The sequence below is a fragment of the Aphis gossypii genome, unplaced genomic scaffold, assembly GCF_020184175.1.
Source record: "Aphis gossypii isolate Hap1 unplaced genomic scaffold, ASM2018417v2 Contig01050, whole genome shotgun sequence".
Lineage (NCBI taxonomy): Eukaryota > Metazoa > Arthropoda > Insecta > Hemiptera > Aphididae > Aphis > Aphis gossypii.
The window spans coordinates 1-27,628 of NW_026083429.1; the positions used below are offsets into that span (position 1 = coordinate 1).

Consider the following 27,628-nt stretch of genomic DNA (forward strand, 5'->3'; position numbering starts at 1 on the left):
ATTGAACTACGAAATATGACGTCTGAAGCTAATATGAGAAGCTTTCTAGCATATCATTTTATTCAAACCAATTTAATATTAGAATTATATATAGCCGAGACCGATATATTATTCGACGTCATACAAGCAGCTAAGGTAGGATTAATACACCCAAGCTTATTAACCCCCAAAGAGTTACTAAAACAGTTTTTAAATATTAAGGTAGGGATGCCAAGTGGTATAGACTTACCCATAGATTTAAATGAAAGTAATGTACAAGAAATGGTACCCCTCTCAGACATAACGATATATTATTCAAATGACAAAATTGTTTTTATTTTAAATATACCTTTAGTATATCAATACGAATTGACACGTTTTCAGCTAATACCTTTACCAGATTGTAATAATAATAATTGTGTTTATATAAAACCTAATTATAAGTATTTAGCTGTAAGTAAATCTAAAGAAATGTATTCAGTCTATGATGAAATTGATCAAAGCCTTTGTAAACATGCCGGCGATTTCCTTTTATGTCCTGAAATTTATCCTTTACATCCTAGAAGCGGACGTCCTATATGCGAAGTGCTTTTACTACAAGAGCCAAAAGAGGTTCCAGACAGTTGCGAAATCATGCAAGTGCAGTTGCGAGCAAATCTATTTCACAAATTGAAGTTCAAAAACGAATGGATCTATGCTACACCAGGAGAAACCATATTCATTACATGCGACCAAGACAAGAGAAGTACAAATCATTTCCTAGAAGGAGTAGGTATACTATCTTTAAACGAAACGTGTAAAGCCTATGCGTCACGCGACCTATTGATTCCACATAAAATCGAAACAGATACTGAACTAATTGAGTTTGTACCAAATTCACAAATTAAAGAACCTGAAGATAGATATGCTAGGTTAGCGACTAACATTTTGGAAAATAAACATATTCGAACCAACTAGATGTTCGATTTAAATATAGTCGCAAAATCAACATCGGAAATCAAAGAAATGGTTTGTTTTGTTGTTTTTACTATTCTAATGCTCACAGATTGTTCGTTAACGGCTGCACAAGTAAAGCCGGCACGGCGAAATACGAGTACGGGTACTCACTTAGAGCAAATATCACTTAGACCGAATTTCACAGCAGAGCGAGGCACATCTAGTTAGATTATAAAATGATTAAATTATAAATTCTTAAGTGTGTTTAAGTAGTGTAGTAAACCGACGTTTTTAGTATAAAAACGTAGTTCTAAAGTCCAGTGGCCTAGAACTATATCACGCCGCCGAGTCGGACCACTGATGCTGTCTCCTGATTGGATTAGACACATCACGCTATTTCATAGACGTAGATCATCCTATTCTCCATCACGGCATGTTCCATATAAATATAAGTCCTCATCATAGATTTAATTACAGTTAGTTAAGAGTCAGTTAGACTTAGTCAGTGTTGTCACTTGCTCTCCGGTAGTTAAGTACTTGTGCTTACGCTAACGAAAGCTCTTTCATTTATTGTTTTAACAAGTTAATAAATGTCTTAATTATTTTATTAATCTATTGTTTAACTTATATACCTCATCTCTCCAACCTACGACGGAACGTGCATTCGTCGTAAAAGAAACGTGCAGCAACCATCACTGGTTACTACAGTAGGATCAGGTTATTATGCTCAGTGTTGAGATTTATCTAGATAAAAATATTAATTATCTATTATCTTATCTAGATAAAAATGTAAATGTTATCTATTTATTTATCTTAGATAAAAATGTCAGTCATCTGCTAACATTTATCTAGATATTTTATGTAGAAGAAATTATTTTTAAATTATTTTATTTTTGTTCCTGATAATTAATTATTACCATATTGTACTATTTTCGATCGCGTCGACAATGATGGGTCGGTTACGATTTATATTTTATAAATTATAATATTGTGATTCTATTAATAATTTTGTTTACCAAGAGTGCTCTCAGACGATACAATTTTTCCCCTCTAGTTGCCGGACACTGTGTCTGAGCCACTAAGATAACAAGAACAACAAATACGGAAACAATAATATTTCTATTACTAACGATGGACATAATATTAGAGTATATTATATTAATATATTATCCAATATAAAATAATATGTTCATAATAATATAGTCTAATCACATAATATAAATAAAATAAAACTTATAATAAAATATTATTTTTATAAATGCAGACGTCCGGCAACAAGCATGTCAGGTCGATACTTGGAAAGACCCAAACTCCGACTTGAACTCCGTAGAAATTAATAACTATAAACAATTATTATTACAATGAAAATAAATCCCTTCATTATGTACAGCCTATGGGTCCAACGAATTATACGTCAGTATAACATGCATGTTGCTCCACGTGGAGTGATATTTATTTTCGCGTTTTTAATAAACACACACTTTTTTGGTATTAGACCAATAATCAAATTAAATGGGTGAACCCATTTAACCCATTAAATAATCCACCCATTAAATAATTATCATTTCGCGTTCGTCGTTTTTGACATTATCGTCTCCTGAATTTACAACTATCGTTACTTTTTTTTTATTAAAGGATATCTAGTACTAAATTCTTTATTTATTTTGAACGATATAAATAAATTGAATAATAAAATATGAAACGGTTTTTGGTGGCAACATCTTCTAAAAACAATGATGTTTAACCAAAAACTAAAAATGATTCTGCCACGGATTTTGCTGACTCTCCACACGCATCTGAGAAGCAACAGAACTTGATTGCTGTGATAGCATAGCAGTGGCGTATTTAGGATTTTGTCATGGGGGGGGGGATATGATTTTATCCGGTACTTATCAACGAAGTTTAAATAATTAAATATAAAAACAACAAATATGTTTTAACACTTAATATAATTTATATTTTATAATTATATCGATAAAGCAACAATATTTTATTATGTATTCAATAATTTTTTTTTCTTTTTATTTTATAAAACAAAATCTAGTTTTCTAGATTTTTTAGACAATTCATCCACAACTTCTTCCACGGATAGATCAATATCTCTATGTACTGACAGTAACGATAATCCATTCAGTCGCGTCTAAAAATTTTTAATTAATTGTAAGTCTAAACAAAATTTTCTAAAAACTAAATGTCTAACGTTCTTACCTCATTCATTGTATTCCGTAGATGAGTTTTAAGTCTCTTTAAACTAGAAAAACTCCTTTCAGGAGTTGCAGTCGATACAGGCAATGTAACAAATATTTTTAACAGAAGTTTGATATTTGGATAAATTTCTTTATCACAGTTAAGAAACGCTTCTATCCCAGTTTTAGTAATTTCATTATTACTGGAGGCTAGTTTTAATTTCCATATCTTCAATTCTGCAAGAACATTGTGTCTATCAATTGCAGGAGAATATAATTCAATTAGGCGCTGAAATTCATTTCTGTCTTCATCAGAAAATTCTGAATGAAATAGGCACTCAAATCCTAAAACAATCAAATAATAAATTTATCACATACATTTAACTACTTAAATGTAGGTAAAAAGATTTATTAATAAAATAAAGCACATAAAATAATAGAATTAAAAAAATATTCATTTTTCAGACCTCTTAAAACGTTTTTATGATTCACAAATCTATCGGTCAGTTGAGAATGAAATTATCAATGTATGGCAAAAACACAGTTACTCGATAATATTCCTCAGTAGACTTTAAATTATGAGGATTTGCTCGATTTATTTGCTTTGATGTAATCCTTTTTCTAGAGATTGATGTTCCAATTAATTCAGCCATTGTCTATGAATACACAAACAAATAATTAAAAAATGAATGTATACTTAAAAATATATAATATTAATTTTAGTCAATTTATTTATTATTCTAATGTTATTACATGAGCTTCATCAATTATTCTCTTAAACTCATTTTCAGCATCTTCTCTTACATTCATTAATGATTGTATTAAGTTTTCCACAATATCAACCGTTTTCTTCAAATCTATTCTCTCTTTTTGAAGTTGTTTGCATACTGGCAAGCCATATGAAAACAATACCTAATATAAAATAAATCTTATAAGTTAGGTTATATTATTAGGCTTATAATTATCTTAATGTAATGTTTGTTTGTCGACAGTTATGTCCCACCTTTGTAACATAAAGGGAAACCAAGAACTCTGAATCTTGAATACATTTCAAAAACATATTGGCATCAGTGGAAGATGAATCTTTCCATTCAATAGATATGAAGTTTAGAGCTTTATAAACATAGAATATTAGTTCACAGAAATCATTTAGTGCTTCATAACGCTGAATCCACCTTGTTGCACAGAGTCTTTTAAGAGTTTTTACATTAGGCGTGTAATCACATTTTTCAATTTCAGTCAAAAGAATATTGTTTCTTTTAGGAGTATTAAAAAAAACATGAAGTTTTTCTATGACTCCCAAACAGTTTCTAATTGGTTTTATATTGCTAGAAGATGAAACTGCTAAGTTCAGGGAATGCGCTGAACAGTGTACGTATAGAGCGTTAGGGTATTTATCTCTTATAATTTTTTGAACACCTTTAAATTGCCCAGCCATATTGCTAGCTCCGTCATAGCCTTGTCCATACATAAACTCGGAATTTACTCCACAATCACTCAAACCTAAAAATTGTTATTTATTGAAACACTCAATATTAAGTAAAATAAATTACAAATTAGATACCTATCAATATTGATGTAGCCAAGTGTGATCCTGTTAGGCTATGAATAGCAAAAAACTGAAGAAAATCTTCATTTAGCATGTCATTGTTGTCAACATATCTAATACAAAGTGACAACTGCTCTACATTTGATACATCAGTTGTCTCATCGACCAAAATTGAGAAACATTGTGATTTATTTATTTTGTTCACAATTTTATTTAAAATGAGTTTATTACAAGCTTCAATTATCTGATTTTGTATACCAGGACTGGTGTATTTGTTTCGTTTACCTGGACCTTAAAGTACTGATTTCAGATAATCATCTCCTTTTGCTCGATGTTTAAGGATAGCTCGAAAGTTACCTTCATTACTTTGTTCATCTTTAAGTACAAAAATCAATAATATATGTAATTAAAAATTTAAAACTGAAATGCAATAAAAAGGTACAAACCTTCAATATTAAATGATCCAAAATCACGGTGTCCTCTTAAAGGTATTTCTTCACGGCCACATAAAATAACGCACTGTATTATTGGAATAAGTCGCTTTCTATTTTCTTGTACTTGCTTAGCACTATGAAAATTGTCAGTGTATAAAATAAGAACAAAAAATAAACATATTTTATTCTACTCGTTAATTTTAAAGTACGCATTTACCGTTCATTATCAATTTGTTGTATTAAAGGAATTTCCTTCTTCTCAAATATATTCAAAAAACTCTCAGCGTCTATTACTGATTTTAGATGATATTCACATTTAGCATGAGTACGAAATACCTTTAAATTCCAAATTACAATTCAGTCAACTAAAAATGACATTATTAGGTTTAAAATAAATTACTTCTTGTGCATGTTTAAAGTTGACAAATGGTTTAATAACAAGCTGCCCAAGCTTTTGGTTTCCTACACCTCCATGCCTTGCAAAAATAACGCAATATTTACAATAAGCACCTAGTTTTATTTTGGAGTATGTAAGCCAAGGATATGAATGTAGCCATGTCATTTGAAATTTCAATTTTCTATTTTTATTTAAATCTAGTAAAGGAAATTCGTAATAATCAGGAGGAACCCAAATGTTTTTCAATACCTAGTAAAAAATAGATAAATATCAAAATATTAGCTAGGTAGGTACCTACTCTGTTGTAAGAAAATTTACCCAATTTTAATATATATTACCTACACATATTGAATTATATGATTCTGATCTTACCAATATTTTTTCAGCATCTGTCAGAGAACGGTTCAAATTTGAAAACAAAGAAATATCATTACTTTCATAAGTTTCAGGAACATGTTTATTTACATTATCACAACCATCAACATCAACATTTTCTGTCTGTTAAATAAGAAATAAATTATGAAATAATTAAAACTCATCATTTAATATAAAATATAAATTAACCTTAATATAACGATAATATTATAGGGCCCTGAATAATAATAAATTATTAATATTAAAAAAATAATAAATTGTAAAGCTTATAATTTAAAGTGTCGAGTAATGCATATCTATATACATTTTGCAGGCTATTTAGTTACTAAGGCACTGAGCATTTAGCGATTTAGCATTGACTAAATAAGCCATTGTTACTAAAAAGTAGGTATAAGTACAGTAGAAAAAGTACTTACCTGAACATCATGTTTAATATTATTATGATCATTTTCTTTTGGTTGATGAACTGAATCAGACACTGATGATTTTAAAAAAAACTTTGTTATTTTGGTTGGTTTCATGATGATCAAGTAACAACAATCAACAATTAACGAAATACAATAAGCTTAAATATTGACATTAAAGTATTAAACAAGAACACTTCAAATAAAAAGTTATGGCAGTACGACGTTCGACACACAATACATTAATAGTACACAACTAGAGAATATCGCCACAATAAAATCGAAAGTCGAAACGCGCGTCATTGCACCAAGTATTCGTTATTTCGTTAATCGTTATCAAATACGTCAACTATTATGATTCATTGTATGCACGATTAAAGATATTATTAATAAAATACCCAATTTATAATCTATTTATATCTAAATTTACGTCCTTAGTATTGTGGTGAACCGCCACCGCCACCATTGTATTCCCTCTCACTGACGCGCGAGGTTGGAGGCAATGATCGCGCCATTAGGTACACGCAGCTCGAGTGTTCGACTGCCGCTCTCGAGCTCTCCTCGCTCTTTCGACGGCGCCCGGACTATCGTCTAATTTAGATTTAAATTAAAAAAAAAAAATACTCAACTCAAGTCTTGGGGGGGGATCAAACCCAATGATCCCCCCCCGTAAATACGCCACTGTAGCATAGAACAAATAAATGTATCACAAAGTTATTTATTCGATGGTAAATACTATAACATAGTATCAAATAAGAATGACGGAAAAAAGTTAGTTGCAAAATGTGTCCTGTGCACAAAAGTCATTCGAGGCCAGATTAATTCTACTGGAAATTTCCTAAGTCATCTTAAGATATGTTTTTAAATTTTTTTTAACCTTTGAATGTCAAATATCAGACAGTTATTGTTTGTAATTAGTGGGTTAATCAGTTAATTTTAAAATTTAAATTGAAAGTAAAAATATTTTTTTTTTATTTGAGATTTTAGCTGAATTTCATATTGTTCTTAAAGACAGCATGCATTTTATTATCTAGACCTCTAGTGTAAAATAATAATTATTTTTATTTACTTAAATGTAAAGACTAAAAGACTTAAGTCCAAACCATAGAAAATATACAGTCGTGTAGAAGATTTTCAAAGGAAAATATTTTGAATTTTAACATTTTCATTATTTTTACCTAGGTACTTATTAATTTTTATTTTTTTTATAATAAATTACCCAACATCTATCTTAATCTTATATTAATAACTATTTATTTTAATAGTTCAAACATCCATCAATACTTTCAAAATTGAAGAGATTGTTGTATAAAAAAACTAAACAAAATATTGAGTCTGTATATACTCCTAAACAAATGACATTGCCTTCATTTAAAAGCAGTATGACAAAAAATCATGTAAGTTAAATTTACTTATTGTATGGGTATATTATACGAAGTCATTTAATGTTTAATATATTAATATGTATATTATAATATATTTATATTATATCATCTGTGTTGAATACAAGTTATTTTAAATTTCGTGCGGTCATGCCGTAACAATAACGTGCCGTAATGTTGCCACGCCGGAGCGTTGTCCGTAATCCAACCTTTGGACCCCCGATATAGCTGCGACCAAGCTAGCCGTCGCCGGTGCCCCGCCGCCGTCTTTTTTGTCGTATTTCTATTTTCTACCGTCAACAGAACTGGTCTACGATCCGGTGTCCCGTCGCCGTTACTCCGCCATTGTTTCTGTTTTGGCCGTCTGAGCTCATCCGAGCTGATCGTCGTTCCACGCCTTATCGTATTCGCGATCGTAGTGTTTTTTGGCTCGCTTGCCACCCGGCTTATTGTATTTTGTGGCATCACCCGTCCGTTTCTATGCAGCGCGACCCGAGCCGGTCTGCACCCACGTGTCCTTTGCCCGTCCGTCTTACGCAGTGCGACCCGTGTAGTGCCCCTTTTTCGCTTTTCACGTATTGTTCGCCTACGACGTCGATTTCGCCGCGTGAACACATTAAAACATATTCAGTCATTTTGTCATTTTTGCCAGTTCGCGACCGTTATTGCCATCCGAGCGTGCGTCGTCCGGTGGTTTTATGTTTTTCACGCTCGCTCTATTCGATTTATCTAACATACACCCGTACACATCGTCGTTATCCCGTTTTTGTCGTGATTAACATTCGCAGCTCCATTCAGCGCCCCCGACGGTTATCATCAACCACTTATCACGTCGTCAACATCCATATCAGTATCAGGTCGTACACGCGATTTATTATTTGTTATTATTAATTGGTCGTCGATTTATTATCCGACGTTGTAATTTGTATTTTGTATTTTTTTTTTATTTTTGTTCAATCGTTTTCCGCCGATCGATTTGTGATCGTGCTCCCCATTTACTAACCCTACCTAGCACGTAAGATTATTTCTTTGCAGAACCGACGCAATTAATTTATATATATTATCAGTCATACAATTCTATTGTTTTATATTTATGTTAGGGTTCCTTCACTCATCATCGTTTTAGTTATATTGTTGTCATAGGAGTTAACCAGCCTCCTCACCCCCCCATTATTAGTGTTATACAGTCCACCCTCTACCAGGTTACATGATCGACAAGACAATCGAACACACGGCGAGTTGCGTGTTGGCAGCCGTTCGCGCGCTCACACATACACGCGTACGCGTATTTCGCCTTGCCGGCTTTACTTGTGCAGCCGCTAACGAACAATCTGTGAGCATTAGAATAGTAAAAACAACAAAACAAATTATTCTGTCTAGCATAAAAATTAAGTCTTCTACTGTTCCATAAGATAAATTTTATTAATAATTGGCAGTTGGCAGTAAAAATTATCATTTTTATTTTTGTTGTAATTTTTTAAGCATATTTTACAACCTATTTAATAAATAATATTTAATAATTATTGGCTACATTCATGACGATTTCGACAAGTAATAAGCTTTATTATTAATTTAATATGAGATAATAAAATTCAAAAACTGTTATTAATTAATTGTTATTCTTGAAATTTTCTTACATATCGAATAAAAATGTCTATACATATTACCAGAGCTAGGATTTATATGCGAATAAAAACAAGGAAATATGCTTTTTTTTCTTCAAATATGCAAAAATATGCATTTTATATTTTTATTGAGAGGTTCCTACACATAAAACAATTGTTACAAAAAAATATTTATTTTTCGCAATAAATCAGTTATTGGTTAATTTTAATAGATTAAAAATTATTTATTAATAATTCGCATGCATAGATATTTATGAATTATTGTATATTATTTATTATTAAATTCATATGTTGAATGTTACTTCATATTTTTAAATTTTCGAAAATAAATGATCTGCGATTGGATTGGATCGTTGACCAAAAATCCTAGTATATATACTTAGATAAATTGAATAATTACCGGCTAAAATATAATAAATTCAATCATACTAAATATGCTTGAGGCTCAATATATGCAAAAACATCTAAAATAAAAATTGTATCATTTTCATAAGAATAATATAAATCGTGGACATTACTCACTAAAACTCCATTTGGACGTAGCAAAAGAAACATGCTGTTGCATATTTTATCCTAACCCTGTATATTACCTCCTGTATTATATTTTAATTATTATTTTGTATTTTATAGTATGATATTATTGTAACTTGCCTACCTACATTATCGAATAAATAAATTAAGCAAATAATCAATTTTTTCTTTCAGATTTGTCAGTTAGTGTTTAACTATATTGTTGAAGAAATGCGACCTTTAATCACCCGTGAAAAACCAGCCTTTCATCGGCTCATTAAAGGACTAACAGGAATTACTGACACAGCTTTACTTCCAAACCGTAAAACTATATCTAAAGAGTTAAAACTGAAGTATAATAATTATGTATCTACATTAACTAGTTTAATTGATAAACAAGATTATATATGTAACACTGCTGATATATGGAGCACAAATAATAAGAGTTTTATAGAGATGACTAGCCACTTTATTGATAGTAAAACCTATAAACGGTATTCATATGTATTAGGTTGCAGAAAAATAAAAGGTAGTCATAACTTTTTAAACATTGCTGAAGTCATAAATGAAATCTCTGAAACTTACCAAATAAACAATTCCAAAATTACTCACATTATTACAGATAATGCTAGTAATTTTGGTAAAGCTTTTCGAACTTTTTCTAATGTTTCTACTAGTGGATCTGATTCTTATAATGTATGTGACTTTAATTCTGAATTAGAAATTGATAGTGATGTTTCAAATAGTGACTGTGAAAATAATACTAACGTTGAGTATATTAATGTAGGTGATTTGCTTTCGGAATCAAATAATTCAAGTAATCCTGACTCTGATTATAACAATATTTGTTTGCCCAATCATTTAACTTGTTGCGCTCATACACTAAATCTGATAGCTACAACAGATATTGAAAAAATTGACGATAAAAATTATTTAAAAATATCTAAAATTACTTTTGATAAATTAAATTCATTTTGGAATCTTCTTAGTAGAAGTACCGTGGCATCGGACAAAGTTTATGATTATTGTAATGTTAAATTTCCAGTCCCAATAATCACTAGATGGAACTCTATGTTTGATGCAATTAAAAAAATATTAGCTTTTAAAGAAAAACTTATTGTTATATTTGAAGAGTTAAAATTAATTAAATTAAAAATTGCAGAATGGACATTCTTAGAAGAATATTTTAAAATAATGCAGCCATTAGCAGTTGCATTAGATAAATTGCAGGGTGAAAAACGCAGCTTTCTGGAATACGTTACTCCGACTATAATTGATTTAAGGCGTTTATTAATTCAATCTACACACTTGATTTACTGTAAGCCTTTAAGTTTATGTTTAATTGTCAGTCTTGAAAAAAAGGTTTGATTATTTGTTTAACTTGAGTTCTCCTAACAGCAAAGATTTTATTTTAGCTGCCATGAGTCATCCAATATTTAAAAGTAGTTAGATATGTTGACTTGTGCAAACAATTTATAAAGGAATGTAAATTAATGAATTCTAATTCCGATTTTACAGAATACGTTTCTTCTTTCGATAATAGTGATAGCAATAGTGAAACTGAATTTTATAGTAGAGTTTCTTCACAAGATAATTCTTTAATTGATGATTCCAGCAACTCAGAGTTAACTGTTAGAAATTCCAATCTAACTAGCGTTCAAGCTTTATCTTTTTTAAACTCAAAAAAAAAGAACTAAATATCTTGGATTAATTTCCTGTAGTTAAAAAATTATTTTTTAAATTTAATACTTCAATACCGTCTTCTGCACCTATTGAAAGGTTAATCAGTGGGACAATTCAGGTCTTAACTCCAAGGCGTAATCGACTTGAAGATAAAAATTTTGAGATGCTTCTTTGCTGCAAATGTTTAATGCAACAAGAATAGTTATAAAGGGTACTTTTTTAATATTTGTATATTGTATAGTTGAAAGTAATGACCTAAAAGAAACCTTTTAATTTAAAGAGATAAAGTACTTTAAAAAGTACCTATTGAAGTGTTCCTTCATATTAGGTATATTGTGTATTATTATTACGACAATTATCTCTCCATTTATTATTTTTAAGTAAACTGTAATTGGCTTTAAAGTATGCTGTATAGAAAATAAGAAACTTGTAAGAAAAACAATATACATAATTAATTATTTTATGTTTTAATGATTATTAATTTGAACAATAAAGGTTATATAACAATATATATATATTTTTTGTGCATCTTTTATTGTCTTGTTAATAGAGATCATGGCACGGTACGCAACGGCTGCCAGTACAAAGTAAAGGCACCGCAGCGACCGGTCTACGACTTTATCAACCACCACCACGGGTGACAACGACGCGACATCGTCGCTCCCTCCACGCCGCAAAGGCTAGGCGGACGGTAAGACAAGTAGGGCCGGACGAGTGCCGGCCGTCGGTGATCGCGCTCTCTTGCAAAACCCGTGAACCGGACAACAACAGTTCCGTACGACTCTTTGTAATTTTTTTTGTTTTTGGTTCGATTTCCATCGTTCGCCGCAAACGCCACGTTTTGTTGTGTTTTTTCCTTTTCGTGTAATCACACTTATTGTTGTGTACCCAACATTGTTCATCTTTCTTTTTTGTGCCAATCACGTGTTCCGAATAAAAGACGTAGAACGCAAGCGACGTTGTTGTTTTTTTGTTTATTTCACCACCTCGCTCGTTGCGACCAACCTGCGCCACTACTACCGCCACCAGGTCGTGTCAAATTGACTCCCCGCAGAGGAATCACCTCCAGTCAAAGTCAGCGCAAAGGTAAGAGTTTTTATTCACGCTGACACATACCTCGGATAAATTGCTTATTATATTAGTATTGAGGTATTTTAGCCAGGTCTGTGTTTTCCGGTTAGCTAGGATTCCCCAGTTAGAATTACGTAAGAAGTATTTTAGTACATAAAAGGAGTAACTAATTGTCAATTTATTCCACATCATACAATAAAACATACATTTAACTGTAGTGATCTTTTCGTTTTACCTTTGATAACAGACGTTATGCCCCGACACTACAGTTACCATCAGGCATTCGAAAAAAATATGAACACTTATTACTCGCTGATCCTAACTTTGACGTACCAGCACAAATAGACATTTTACTAGGTGGTGATATCTTCCCAAATATTGTTCGTCCATGCGCAGATACCATTCATTCGTCTGGTTATCCATCGACTTTAGATACCCTCCTTGGTTGGGTTGTGTGTGGAGCCATCTCACAGTGTAATATGTCGCCAGCTGTTTCACTAACAACAGCGTTGACTCCGTCAATTGATAGTTTACTACTCAAATTTTGGACTGTTGAAGAACCCGCTGTGCCAGCATTACCTACCACTGAGGATCAGTCTTGTCTGTGTAGTGAACCTGTTCAGACGTATTTTATATTACAGTAATTATTGCTCTCTTATCTCTCTGTTTTAAAGTTCGAATTTTAATAAGTAAATTAATATCAATAATAATAAACTCAATTATTATCTTCTATATGATATTTCCGTTAATAAACATTAAATAATTACGTTAATTTATTCTGTTACAAAATTATTATAATCTTAACTACCCAATAATGGATGCTAAATTGGATGATATTTTAAGCTCAATAAACGAATTGAAGACAACACAAAATAAATTGGTTAATGCAGCTAATGAGCAAGGTAAAACACTAAAATCATTTACCAAAAAATTAGATGACCTTAACTCAAAATGTGTTAATCTTGAAACTAAACTCTCAGAATTAGAAGCCGAAAACACGCAATTGAAAAGTCGTTTTGACTTACTCGAACAAGATTATGTTTCGTTTAAACAAAAAACAAGTTCACCAGCTTATCAAATAGAAATATTAAACGAACTATATGACCTACAATCTAGAGCAAATAATATAATTGTTTTTAATTTACCGGAACTTAATTCTGAAAATTCTAAAAACTTTTCAGATATGTCACAATTAAAAAATGTATTTAGTGATTCTGGTTTAAATCTTCAAATAATAAAAACGCATCGTCTTGGAAAACCTATATCAAATCGACCTCGTCCTCTTAAAGTTACACTTCCAAATGTTAGTGACACTTTTTCGGTCTTACGCTCTCAATCTAAACTCCACAGATCACAAAAATGGCCTGACTTACGTTTCTCTTCCGACCAATCAGCTAAACAACGTAAATTCATGTCAAATCTACGTGAAGAGCTAAGAAAAAGAAGAGAAAATGGTGAAAAAAATATAATTATAAAATATATAAAAGGTATTCCAACTATTATTTATTCAAATAACTAATAAAACCCACTCCATTTACGTTAGATATTTATTACCAAAATGTTCGGGGTTTAAATACTAAAATAAACTACTTAAATGCTCAAATCCCATACTCTAATTTTGATATATTCGCGTTTACTGAAACTTGGCTTTCAACAAATATTAATTCCTCTGAATTGGGTTTTAAAAATTATAATGTATACAGATGTGACCGTAATACTTATACTAGTAGCTTCTCTAGAGGAGGTGGTGTTCTTATTTCCGTAAAGAATACATTATATTCAGAGTTGTTAAATACATCTTCTTGTCCACTAGAAAATTTTAATTGTTTTAATAAATTAGATAAGAGAATATGTATTGTTAGTTCTGTGTATTTCCCTATCAGCTCATCAGTAGATTTGTATACTTCATATTTTGATATCATGTATAATATGTTAAATAGTTTACCCAAATGCTGAATTTTTATTATTAGATGATTTTAATTTACCCTCGGCAGCCTTTTCTAATGCAAAATCTCTTTTTTTTAACAATTTATCCTTTCTTAATTTTAAGCAAATTAATAATGTTTTAAATAAAAATAATGTCTTACTCGATTATGTCATAAAGAACTCAGACACCTGTCATGTTTCCTTAAATACTTTACCTATTGTTAATGTCGATTTACATCACCCCCCTCTCATTATTAACCATTCATTCCCTTACCTTCATATAAATAATTTAGAACATCATGAAATACTATATAATTGGAACAAAGCTAATTGCAGACAAATTATTCTCAAGCTGAGCTCTATGAATTGGCAAAATATTTTTTAGCTTCACGATATACATTATAATATAAATTTATTTTACTCTAACATTTTTTCAATTATAAATTATTATGTTCCAACTTTTTCACTATCTAATAATTCAAATTTTCCCTCATGGTTTAGTCACGAATTAAAATGCATCATTAAAGAAAAGAAATTATACCATTTAGCCTTTAAGTATTCTAGTAATTTTCCCGATTACCTTCAATTTTCTAATTTAAGAGGCAAAGCTAAAATAATTAGACAAAGAGACTATAATACTTATATGAATAAAGTTCAAAATTCAATAAATAATAACCCCAAATATTTTTGGAAATTCTTTTAAGACAAAAAATCTCAAAACTCGATTCCAAATAACATGCATTATAATAAAATTAATACCAACAATCAGTGGCGTAGCCAGGGGGGGCTGAGGGGGCTGCAGCCCCCCCCCCGAAAAGTTAAGAAAATTTAACCTATGATATTCGATCAAAAAGTCTTAAATTACATTTTATTAATTTTAAATTGTCATCTTTATTTTGTTAGTTTTCTATAGCTACGGCCGTGCTAGTAGGTATTTAATGCATATATTACTATATAACATTGTGCAAAATCTATAAATAAATATTTGTAAGCGATTAGCGATAGACACCCGACGGGCAACGACTGTTCTTATCTTTATGACTTTACACTAATCGTATAATGTAATAGATGTATAAATAATAAATATACACAAACGGGCGACGGAAAATATTATTACCGATAGGCAGTCGGGCAGTATCGCAGTGAATGCAGAACGTATTATTTTGTCATTTTGATATAGGATTTAAATTTTTCAACTAGAATACTCAGAGAAAATGGCAGAAAAAAGAAAAAATCAAACTTTGTTGAATTTTTTCACAAAAAATATAAGTAAAATGTTTAATTTGTATTAGAAGATACGTTGTAGGTTCATATAAATATTAAGAAAAATCAATTTACTGGACTGTACATATTATTTTAAAATTTATTTTAATGCATTTTTAAGACTGCATACTCCTCCGTCGCGTCGACTTTATAACAATATAAGTTATAACATTACGCACACACTGCAAATCGAAATAAATTTACCGGTCAACCCGCGCGCGCGCATATACACACCCAGACTCATTAGTAATTATTCATTACATAGTATAAGTTTATGTTTATGTTAATCTACGATCATAATCTTTGGTATCGTGAATTATATAATATTATAATATTGTCCAAAATAAATGATTACCTATAAATATTAAACCACTTAATCCAATATGAAAATAAATAAATAATTTTTAAATATTTATTAATTTAAATAAATATTTTTTTATATTAGTCAACTTGCAGTGATCCTATCATTGAAGAAAATGAGGTAACGCAGAATATTGTAGTTTTCGAAGAAAAAAAACAAATTGATAAATCAGAATCAGAATCTGATTCTAAATTTGATATTGGTCTTTATATCAATTGTTCAAAACCTCTAACCAATACAGAAAAAATTTCAATTTTACATAATTTATGGGTGCCTGATGTAAATTATAAATTTCCAGCTCAAGATAATGGCAAGTTTAAACGTACTTTTCAGTTGAAATGGCTTAATACATTTAATTGGTTGGCTTATTCACAACTGAAAGAAGGGGCCTTTTGTATGTATTGTGTACTTTTCTTGCATCAAACAAATGTTGGTAAAGGTTCTCACGTAGAACTAGGAAAACTTGTAACCAAACCTCTCATTAAATTAAAAGATGCATTAGAATCTTTAAAAAATCATGCCAACTTAAATTTCCATAAAACTGCAATGTTAAATTCCGATAATGTTGTTCCAACTCGGTGGTCGTGGACTGTATTTTTGGTTTAGAAGTAACAGGTGAGAAAAATAACAAGAACAATAAATTAATAATTTGTTATGCCGGGTGACGGCCTACTATTGCACTGAATTTAAGTGTTAGAGGAGGCACAAAATACGTGCTGGCCAGCCTAACGGGAGCTTAAATACTAATTACACAAAAAAAGGTACAATAAAATCTGACCGAGAACGAGCGCAGTGCTGATGCTGGTGAGTGGTGATACTTGCCGTCGGTGACGGGTACGATGGTGACGGTGGTGACGGTGGTGACAGTATTGACGGTGGTAACGGTGGGTAACGGTGATGGCGATGGTGGTAACACTTTTTTACACAACGGCACAAGAGAGTCGGAACGGTCGGAAAACTCGGTGCACGTAGGCGATTCGGACGCAACACTGTGACTGCCGTAATGTGTCGTGTATACGTAAGCGGTCGGTGCACACATTCAAACACACACACACACACACGATATATATATATATACGCTGGCCGATAATATAATGATAGGTGCGGACTTATCTGGTGTCGTCCGAACAAATGTAATTAAAATACATAACGAGGAACAGAATAATGTATATGTGCAATTAAATACTAAGGAAAAGCAAGACATTTTAAAAAATCGTTCATCTTTGAAACCTATTATTCAGACTATTCGATTGTGCAGAAGGCAACCGATTGCATTAAGAGGGCATGCAGACTCTGGACGAATTGAAATTAATGAACCTACTGAGAATGATGGACATTTTCGTTGTCTCCTACGATTTAAAGCCAATAATGGTGATATAGTTTTAAAAGAGCATCTAGAAATGAGTGATTTGAATGCTATGTATACAAGTCCTCAAATCCAAAATGAAATAATTACTATTTTTGGAGAACTAATTCAATCTGAAATAGTTAAACAAATATCAAAATCCAGTTTTTTTTCTGTTCTCGCCGACGAGACAACTGATATTAGTCAAATTGAACAATTTTCAGTTAGCATAAGATACTTAGATGAAGAATCAATGATAGTTCGGGAAAACTTTTCAGCATTTATTCCTGTTCAGGATGTAACAGGAGAAGGTTTAACTAACACTTTACTAGAAACATTGAAAAACCTTCGTTTAAATTTAGAAAAAATGCGTGGTCAAGGCTATGATGGGGCGGCGACCATGTCGGGTGCTTTTAATGGTGTACAGGTAATTGTGAGAAAAAAATATCCTAAAGCGTTATACACTCATTGCATATCGCATTCTTTGAATCTTTGTTTGTCTGACGCTTCTAAGGCTCAAGATATTCGAAATGCTTTTGGAACTGTATCAGAATGTTGTGCATTTTTTCACTACTCCGCAAAAAGAACCCACATTTTAAAAGAAAAAGTTTTAGAAATTAATCCAAAAACTCAGGCACATAAACTTAAATCACAGTATGCATCCATTATTTGGTCATCAGACAACATAGGAGTTAATCATAATCTCGAAGCTATTCAAAATCGTTTTCTTCGCTCTCTAGCATTTAAGTTGAAAATCGAACGTCTACTACATTCAAATTATAACGGAGTATTATCCTACTTCAATATAGAATCGTTAAATACAGGAAGAAGTAACCTCCATTATTCATTTTTATTAAAACTATTAAACAACTCAATAGATTGCCCTTATTTACTGTAACAATTAAATTTTCGAATAAATACTAAATCCACCAGAAATCTAGAAAGCTTTTTAATTAATAATGTTTCTAAAACATACTCTAAATCATCACCTTCAAATATACTGATGACTATAGGAAATACTATGAATATTAATTTTAGTTAAAATTATTATAGCTGTAAATTTATATACCACATAATATGTAATTTTTATATTAATTAAATGTAAACTTTATACTATTTGTACCAACATTTTATTGTATTCATGTCACTACACAAAACAAATTTTTTTTATATATATATTATTCTGTAAATGGAGTTTTTTCCGTCAATAAAGATAATAATAATAATAATAACTGTGTGAACAACTATTTATGAAGAACACCTATCGTGCGCCGTGTGGTCGATTTTGTGTTTCTATTCCATTTCGCCCTAACGTCCACGAGCTCGGAGAGTCTCGATCTTTAGCCCTTAAACGTTTTTACAATCTAGAACGTAAACAGATGAAGGAACCACAATTATACACGACTTACAGAAAATTTATGAACGACTATTAAACACTTGGTCACATAGAAGTTACACAGCGACCTGGAAAATACTTCATCCCTCATTATGCAGTACTAAAGGCAGATGGTGATATTTCAAAGCTCCGAGTAGTGTTTGATGCGTCAGCCAGGTCATCTTCCGATTTGTCGCTCAACGATGTCTTATATATAGCGCCAAAGCTCCAGACTGACTTAAGAGATATCCTTCTTCGTATTCGACTACATAAATATATTTTCACTGCCTATATAGTCAAAATGTATAGGCAGATTTTGATCAGACCTGAAGATCGCCTATTTCAACACATTCTTTGGTGTGATTCACCCGATGAAGAAATAAAAGAATTTGAACTGCTGAAAGTGACGTATGGAGTTAGTTCAGCACCATACTTAGCCATCCGATGTCTTCACGAGCTGGATTCGCAAGAAAGTCATAAATTCCCTCTTACAAAGAAAATCCTTAGCTGACAACACGTATGTGGACGACATAGTTGTCGGTACTGATTCTGAAGAGGAATTATTACTAAAAAAACAAATTATTGCCCTTCTGCGTTCAGGTGGATGTGAATTAAAAAATTTGACGAGCAACTGTTCTCAGATATTGCAACAGATACCACCGGAAGATTGTGCTCAGCAGACGTCATTCGATCCAAAGAAGATCATTCCATCAAAGTCCTCGGTCTTCACTGGGATACCAACTCTGACTACTTCGCCTATCATACTCACACTCCAAAACCTCAATTATCAAAGCGGAAGGTGCTATCAGTCATCGCTCGATTATTTGACCCGATTGGTTCATTGGGTCCAATGCTTATGTGGGTAAAGGGGTTCATGCAGAAGCTGTGGCATGACCAACTCGATTGGGACACTCCATTACCCGAGAATCTAAGCTTGCCTTGGAACCAATTTCATACAGAGTTGCCAACCATACATCAAGTTATACTACCTCGAGTAGTATACATTTGTATGTTCTGCGCACTTTTGACTGCGGAGATTTTTAAAATTTAAGGTATAATTTACCCCTTAAACCAATTATTTTTTCCCCTGTAATACATAAAGTTTAAACAGTGTATACACTATTTATTTCCCGTGTAACACAGGCGGAGTATTCCGCTTAGACCAATAAATTTTTTTCTATGTTACACATAAAGTTTATGCAGTGTATATGTTACCGGCAATATGTGTAATGCAGTCATTACATATAATGCCTAGATATTTTATGAAATTTCATAAAATGACTGAAATTACCAGGTTAATTATATAATATACATATTCCCTAGTTATTATATAAAATACCTAATCAAAGTTAGGTAATAATTAGAGTTTGGATTTGTATGCACAAAAAGTATCAAAATATGCCATAATCTAATATGCAGTAAAATCATATAAATATGCAACAAGTATGCAAGCAAGTTTTTTTTTATTAATTAGATATTGAAAAAAAAAAATTCACCATTAGATTCAAATTAAGATAACTGACAAAAATCCAAAACTGTATAAAGGAAAAAAATATGCAATTGCATAGAAATGCACGCTCTAGTAATAATATTATGTTATCAAATAACACATTATTATCAGATAAACGATACGACGAGTTGATAGAAGAAATTTTAACGCTAAGATGTCAGAAAACAAAAAAAAATCCTCGTGATTTTTGGTTGCAAAAAAGGTCAGTAAATAAGTGTTAATTTATATTTTTAGATTTATTAAGTATTTATATTTAGAAAGTATTTATTACTAAAACTCACAAATATTAAAAATACATTACCGTAATTTTATTTTATTACGTTAAAATTATTTAATTTTTTTTTTTTGACATTAAAATTTAGATTAAATAATATTTAAATGTTATTTATTCCACGAACCTATACATTATTATAATAAATAATAATAACTACAATAATAGTATTGCTGTATATTATATAATATAAAGTATTTAAATATAAAATGTGTTTTGGGTGATATTGCATGATTTATTTAAAGTATTTTTTTTTTTTTATATTTTTTAACAAAATAACCTTAAATGCATTTTTTGACAAATTTTAATTTTAATTTAGATATAGATATGACGTTTTAATAGTACAAGGTAATAAAAAATTAATTTTTCCCGTCAATGAAAATGAAAATATCCTATATTATATTCGTGAAAGCGAGTTGTATGATGTACTAAAAAATACTCTCCAATTGGGCACGGTGGACGAGATTGTATGATTAAAGAACTTTCCATCAAGTATAAAAATATAGCTAGAAGTGCAATCGAATTATTTTTGAGCTTATGTAACCTTGTTAACAAAAGCAAAAGGGAATTAAAAAAGGTATAGCTGTGAAGCCAATGGTTTTTAACGACTTTAATTCACGATTCCAAGTAGATCTTATTGATTTTCAATCGCACCCTGACGGTAAATATCAATTTATAATGGTCTATCAGGACCACCTGACAAAATTTGTCATATTGAAACCTTTGGAATTCAAACGAGCTGAATTAGTTGCTTATAATATTATAGATATTTTTACACTAATTGGAGCCCCTAGTGTTTTACAATCAGATAATGGTAGATAATTTTCGAATCAAATTGTTTTAAGTCTCAAAGATCTTTGGCCAGAACTCAAAATAGTACATGGCAAGCCCAGGCATAGCCAGAGCTAGGGTAGTGTAGAACGTGCAAACCAAGACATAGAAAATATGCTGACTATATGGATGCAAGAACAAAATACTTCACAATGGAGTCAAGGTCTCCGTTTCATTCAGCTAATGAAGAATAGAGCTTATCATTCAGGTATCAAAACTACTCCTTATGAAGCATTATTTGGATGCAAAATTAAAATCGGATTAAATACGTCAAATTTACCTAAAGAAATTGTAGAAAATATTGATACAGAAGAGCATTTAACAGCAATTACAGAAAGTAAAAGCAGTGAAACAATTACAAATGCTACAACTGTTAACCCTTGTTAATTACTGTAGTGTGGACTGTATAATTTTGGTAATAAAATAACGCTAAAGTGTTTACGGATTATGCCGGATAACGGCCTACTATTTTAACCGTGGAAAAACGATAATATATAGTGACACAAATGTGCCGGCCGGCGTAGGGCTCTTAATAATCTAAATACAATACTAATAATAATAATAATAATAATTCAAAAAACAATAATCAATAAAAACCGCGATAGCTGAGACGACGTGGCTACGTTGATCAGCAATGACGGTGTCGGTGCTCCTGGGTGACGCTGGAGGTGACGAGTGACGGTATGAAGTGAGGGTGAAGTGGAGTAATGGTGAATGACGGTAACAACAAAAGAAACAAATAGGGTAATATAACTCCCGGTTCGTGTACTAGATACCGAGAAAATACGCACGGGAAACGCACAGCTGTAACGTACGGACCCGGTAGCGGAACGTAAAGACTGACTGTCCAGTTTGTGTGATAGCTTAGATACGGTCGTGTTCGTTGCACTATCACCCGATTACGTAAATGCCTGAACATATCGCCCTCCTTGAATGGTCCCACATTCAATCACAACGGTAAAGGACATAACTTCACCACTGGACGCTTGAGAGTCTTCCCGTTAGCTAATTTGACGTCAGCTACTCGGACGACCTTGTCTTCGCCAGGGTATATTTTGACAACGAGCGCTGTACTCCATGTGAGTGGTGGTGTGGGTTCCTTAATGATGACCAAGTCGTCCACCACCAGGTTGCTGTCTGGGCGCTGCCACTTGTTTCTCGTTTGCAGAGTTTGTAGATATTCCTTTTGCCATCGCTGCCAGAAGTGAAGTTGAATCTGTTGAACCAGAGTCCAACGTTGACGTAGAGTGTAGGCTAGTGGATGGTCTTGGGTATATGGCTGTGGTATAGAAGCTGGTGGACCCATAGTCAAAAAATGCCCCGCGGTGAGTGGTGCAAAATCGTTAGGGTCGCTGGAGAGTGCGCCTAATGGCCTTGAATTTAATGTGGCTTCTATTTTGTGTAGTATAGTATTGAGTTCTTCATGCGTAAGGACTTGATTGTGAACTATTCGCCGTAACAACCCCTTGGCTGACTTCACTGCTGCCTCCCAGAGACCACCCATGTGCGGCGCAGCAGGAGGATTAAAGTGCCAGGTTACTTGGTTGGATGAAGCGTAACGGATGGTCGTAGGCGACTTCAGAATTTCTTGCACTTCCTTTAAGTAATGATTAGCTCCCACAAAATTAGTCCCGCAGTCACTGTATATGTCTGTACAACGTCCTCGTCGTGCGATAAATCGTTCGAGGGCGGCAATAAATGTGGCGTCGACAAGTCCGATGCAAGCTCTATGTGTACGGCTGTAGTTGCCATACATACGAATATGCATATGTATGCCTTTGTGACCCGCAGTCGGCGTAACAGAGCAGCCTTTACGTCGAATGGTCCCGCAAAATCAACACCACTTTGCCGAATGGTTTGATTTGTTCAAGGCGCTGTTGTGGCAGATCTCCCATGAGCGGCTGAGGAGCGCGAGGTAGTGCTCTGAAACATGGTATACAACGGTGGAGTTGTCTTCGGATAACACTTCTTGCCGACAATATCCAATATTGTTGCCGTATAATGTTCTGTACGGTTTGTGCACCTGGGTGTCCATTGCTTCTATGTACCTGGTCGATCAACAGCCTAGTCATCCGTGCTTCTTTAGGTAGTAGAATTGGACATTTTGCTTCAAAAGGTAAATCTGCACGCTGTAAACGTCCACCCACTCTTATCACATTCGCGCCATCTAGAAATGGGGCCAGCTTTCGCAGTTTAGAGGAACATGATCGGTTCTGCTTCAAATTGTTGAGATCATCGGAAAAATACACTCGTTGTGTCCACTGCACCAATGCCCGTATAGCTTCATCTATCTCAGCGTAATTGGGTGGTGTCTGACGGTCCGGAATTTCTTGGTTGCGGAGACGCTTACGTACTCGCAGCCAATAGCAAGTCAAGCGCGTCATTTTTGTCCAACTGTCCGATTGGTACAGTAATGGACATTCAGTCAAGGTTTCGGTCGTAATCAGCGTGATTACCTTCGTCTCAAGTTGCTCCTCGCGCGATTCATCTGTCGACATCCTTGCTTCTGCGGATGGCCAATATTCTTCTGACATTCTGAGAAAAGTCGGTCCCATCCACCATTGAACGTGATTGGCGAGTTCTTTCGGCGACAGTCCCCTCGATGCACAGTCAGCCGGGTTCTCCTTCGTTGGCACATGTCTCCACATGTCTGGTGTCGTTGTTTGCTGTATTTGTGCTACTCTATTCGCTACGAATGTCTTCAATTGCGCTGTTTGCGCCTGTATCCATGCCAGGGCCACCGTAGAATCAGACCAAGCTATCACCCTTTCGATATTGATTCTAGTTAGGTTTTTGCGCACAAAATGTAATAATCGGGCTAATAACCATGCGCCGCAGAGCTCCAATCTTGGAATCGTGATCCGTTTTGATGGGGCGACTTTCGATTTACCCATTAACATAAAACATTTTGCTGAACTGTTGGGCGCCACGACACGTAGGTATATCACCGCGGCATATGCTGCTTCGGAACTATCGGAAAAACCGTGCAACTCATATTTCCCGTTGTTACTGGTCACTCGGCGGGGAACTCGGATCGACGACAACTCTGGCAACTCCTGGTGATAACGTGTCCAAGCCTCTGCTGCTTCTTGTGGTATGTTGTCATCCCAACCAAGTTCTATAGACCAAAGGTACTTCATTAACACATTGATGGACATTCTGAATTGTTGTGGTTTTTTTTTGTGAACTTTAGAAACGCAATTACATACTACTGCTATAGCAGTAGTAATTTGACTACTGCTATAACAGTATTGTCCACCTACATAGTAACTATCAAGTACGTATATCACTACTGCTATAGCAGTACCATCAAATAAATTATTTAATATTTATATTTATAAAACAAAAATGTACAGTTTAAATCAAAAACTTCTGTTTATTTTTTTGTTTTGTCTAAAAAACTAAAAAAGTGAATTGGTACATAGTAATAAAATAACACAACTCGGTAAACTTATTAAATATGATATAACTAGATCAGTACAAGTATAACAAATACATATAAATAATTATAAAAGTATAAAATTGATTATAAATTACTATAAAAGTGTTCTTTTTCGTGACAATTCAAATAATTATACACTTTTATGAAAGTCTTCAAAACATATTCCAACACAAAGTGGAACACCGCATTCTCTGCATTGGTATTGAGTTTGTTTTCTGATTTTGTTTTTTGTACACACATTGCAATTCTTGTAATACACTTCCCTTTTGAAGTTAGGCGGAGGTCGAATTTTTTCGTGGTAATGCCCTGATAACCTTTTTTTGGTTCTTTTTCATTTAGATTTTTAAAAAATTGTAAGGCTGTTTTGTCTAGTGGAACTTTCAACATACTTTTTATCAACATATCACGAAAATCTTTAAAACGCATAGAATCGCAATCAAATCGTATTTTGTAAATGAAAAATGTATTCCAAACAGCGATGTCTAGTAGGTGAAATAATACTTTCTTGTACCATCTTGATTGTTTTCTCGGACTACTATAATACTTCACCATTTGGTCTGCTCTATCAATGCCACTCATGTTATCATTATAATGAATAATCTCATTAGGTTTATTTTTGTCGTGGCCAAATCGATTTTTTGTATTCGAAAGCATGGGATGGTATCTTGTAGTTATTGCAAGTACATCGCGTTTATCTTTCCATTTGCTAACATATACGTTTCCTTTGCGACGCCATATGTATTCTCCAGTCTTCAATTTTTTTGTCAGTACACACTTAGGATTATCCTTGCGGTTACTACGTAACGTTCCAGTGGTATGTGTTTTTCTTAGTAAAAGTTGATTTGATAGACATACACTGTTATAATAATTGTCCATAAAAATGGTATGGCCTTTGTCAATAAAAGGTTCTAAAAGACGAAACACTAAAGTATTAATTTTTGAAGTAGGTCCAGTTTGATTTTCATCTCTCTTTCCCTTATACATTTCCATATTAAGTACAAATCCACCAGGTGAGCAAAGCTCAAAAAACTTTATTCCATACCTCGCTTTTTTTAATCGCATGTACTGTCTAAACATGAGTCTTCCGCGGTGAAGAAGAAGAGATTCGTCTAATGATAGAGCTTCATAAGGAGTGTATGCTTGTCTAAAATTATTTAAAAGACTATCAAAAAGAGGTTGAATTTTTTTTAACGGTCCGCTTGCATCCTTTTCTATTGATTGATCACAATATTCTACACTAAAGCACCTCAAGATTTTTTCAAATCGCCTACCCGACATTGTTTTTGATATTATAGGATGATAATATAGAGGGTTGTTGGAAAACATATCCCTGATTACAGCAAATTTTACAGAACCAGCCAGCAAACAAATCCCAAAAAATTTATACATTTCGTCGAAATCTACTTTATTGAATTCCATATTACGAGCATATTTTTTATGTGGTCTTGTTTGACTGGTCAATTTTATACCATAGTTGTTCGTAGATAAAACTATCATATTTGTTATTTCTTTAGTCCATAACATTTCAAAAATGTGTAAAGGGTTATCTTTAGCGTGATCGGGAACATCGAGTTTTATTCCAGAATTACTACTATCGAATTGGAAATCTGGAATGTCTACCCAGTTCTCGACCCATTGATCATTATCATTGTTAGGTATACTATTATCAGTGTCACTAGAGCTTACCTCAAATGACTCTTCACCACTTGATTCATTCTGGATTTCTGCATTAGAACCAGATGGTGCTGGTAACACATTTTTATTGTTACTCGGAAACCTGTAGTCGGGATCGATATCTGAGTCGTCTACGAATGATAAGCTGTCAGAGTCAGATTCGAACGATTCATCTAAATAACCACACACTTCTTCGATGTTTTTTCGTGACATAATTTATTATATTATATAGGTAATATATTCATTTACAATTTACAGCACTAATCACTCGATAGTCGACACACAACTGCAACTGGATAACCAAAACTAAATATTATGATGAAACAATCGATAGTTTATATAAATAAATAAATTATAAATAGTGAATTCAATATCTGATTGTTATTCGTTAAAATAAACAGCTGTCGTAAATAATTGTCAATAATATTACCCATAATATTATTATCATAAACAGCAAATACTAAAAATAGAAAAAAGTGGTTTTAAAATACAGTGCCCAATGTTCCGTTGAGTTGTAGTGGGGCAGTGGGAAATTCTCTACCGTATAAAACTATTGAAAATAGTACTGCTATAGCAGTAGTGAGTTTTAATAAACGAATATTGAACTACTGCAATAGCAGTAGTGATATACGTACATCAAATTTAAAAACTACTGCTATAGCAGTACTGTCCATCAATGTGTTAACCGTTTGAGCTCGGTTGTGACTGGAGATAATAATCCAAGTGGGTCGTAGATTCGAGCGATTTCCGAGAGGATGGCTCGTTTGCTATAACGCACTGGGTTCGGTCGGACATTGTAGCTTAGCTTATCCAGGTTTGGAATCCATTTAAGTCCTAGAACATTGGTGGTCCCACCGTCAGTCGTATCGAAGGTGACTGGGTCCATTTGGCGGTGTGACATCGGTACAGCTTCCAAGAGAGCACGAGAGTTGCTACTCCATTTTCGAAGCTCAAATTTCCCTTCCCCATTACTAAAAGCAAATCGCGTTGTAATGCCAGTCCGTTTTCTACACTGTCGGACCCGGTGGCAACATCGTCCACGTACATGTCTTGCCGCACCACTTGTCTCACTTCAGGATACTGTTCAGCTTCATCCTCT

At 33.0% G+C, this 27,628-nt stretch overlaps 5 protein-coding genes across 5 annotated transcripts; 1 reads left to right on the forward strand and 4 right to left on the reverse strand.

Moving 5' to 3' along the window:
* Positions 1-1,965: 1,965 nt before the first annotated feature.
* Positions 1,966-6,377, reverse strand: LOC126555739 (uncharacterized). The gene is made up of 14 exons (XM_050210625.1): positions 6,273-6,377; positions 5,854-5,979; positions 5,302-5,420; positions 5,097-5,218; positions 4,952-5,025; positions 4,666-4,807; positions 4,407-4,604; positions 4,105-4,214; positions 3,855-4,013; positions 3,672-3,757; positions 3,569-3,597; positions 3,124-3,446; positions 2,979-3,055; positions 1,966-1,993 (listed from the first exon to the last, which is right to left on the reverse strand). Exons 1-14 carry the CDS (start codon positions 6,375-6,377, stop codon positions 1,966-1,968), a joined length of 1,698 nt encoding a protein of 565 aa, XP_050066582.1.
* Positions 6,378-17,175: 10,798 nt separating this feature from the next.
* Positions 17,176-18,324, forward strand: LOC126555740 (52 kDa repressor of the inhibitor of the protein kinase-like). Its single transcript, XM_050210626.1, has one exon. The coding sequence runs from the start codon at positions 17,176-17,178 to the stop codon at positions 18,322-18,324; it is 1,149 nt and encodes a 382-aa protein (XP_050066583.1).
* Positions 18,325-22,362: 4,038 nt separating this feature from the next.
* Positions 22,363-23,181, reverse strand: LOC114123637 (uncharacterized). Its single transcript, XM_027986688.2, has one exon. It carries the CDS (start codon positions 23,179-23,181, stop codon positions 22,363-22,365), a length of 819 nt encoding a protein of 272 aa, XP_027842489.2.
* Positions 23,182-23,224: 43 nt separating this feature from the next.
* LOC126555741 (uncharacterized) lies at positions 23,225-24,571 on the reverse strand. Its single transcript, XM_050210627.1, has one exon. The coding sequence runs from the start codon at positions 24,569-24,571 to the stop codon at positions 23,225-23,227; it is 1,347 nt and encodes a 448-aa protein (XP_050066584.1).
* A 679-nt stretch (positions 24,572-25,250) lies between these two features.
* On the reverse strand, positions 25,251-26,742 carry LOC126555742 (piggyBac transposable element-derived protein 4-like). Its single transcript, XM_050210628.1, has 2 exons — positions 25,540-26,742; positions 25,251-25,268 (listed from the first exon to the last, which is right to left on the reverse strand). Exons 1-2 carry the CDS (start codon positions 26,740-26,742, stop codon positions 25,251-25,253), a joined length of 1,221 nt encoding a protein of 406 aa, XP_050066585.1.
* Between the last annotated feature and the right edge of the window lie 886 nt (positions 26,743-27,628).

Coding starts and splice junctions, on each gene's coding strand:
- LOC126555739 (XM_050210625.1), bottom strand. CDS start 6,377: ATGAAACCAACCAAAATAACAAAGTTTTTTTTAAAATCATCAGTGTCT. Junction 4,808..4,951: donor GAGATGATTATCTGAAATCA/GTACTTTAAGGT, acceptor TTGGTCGATGAG/ACAACTGATGTATCAAATGT. Junction 3,598..3,671: donor GCAAATCCTCATAATTTAAA/GTCTACTGAGGA, acceptor ACTGACCGATAG/ATTTGTGAATCATAAAAACG.
- LOC126555740 (XM_050210626.1), top strand. CDS start 17,176: ATGATAGGTGCGGACTTATCTGGTGTCGTCCGAACAAATGTAATTAAA.
- LOC114123637 (XM_027986688.2), bottom strand. CDS start 23,181: ATGCATATTCGTATGTATGGCAACTACAGCCGTACACATAGAGCTTGC.
- LOC126555741 (XM_050210627.1), bottom strand. CDS start 24,571: ATGTCCATCAATGTGTTAATGAAGTACCTTTGGTCTATAGAACTTGGT.
- LOC126555742 (XM_050210628.1), bottom strand. CDS start 26,742: ATGTCACGAAAAAACATCGAAGAAGTGTGTGGTTATTTAGATGAATCG.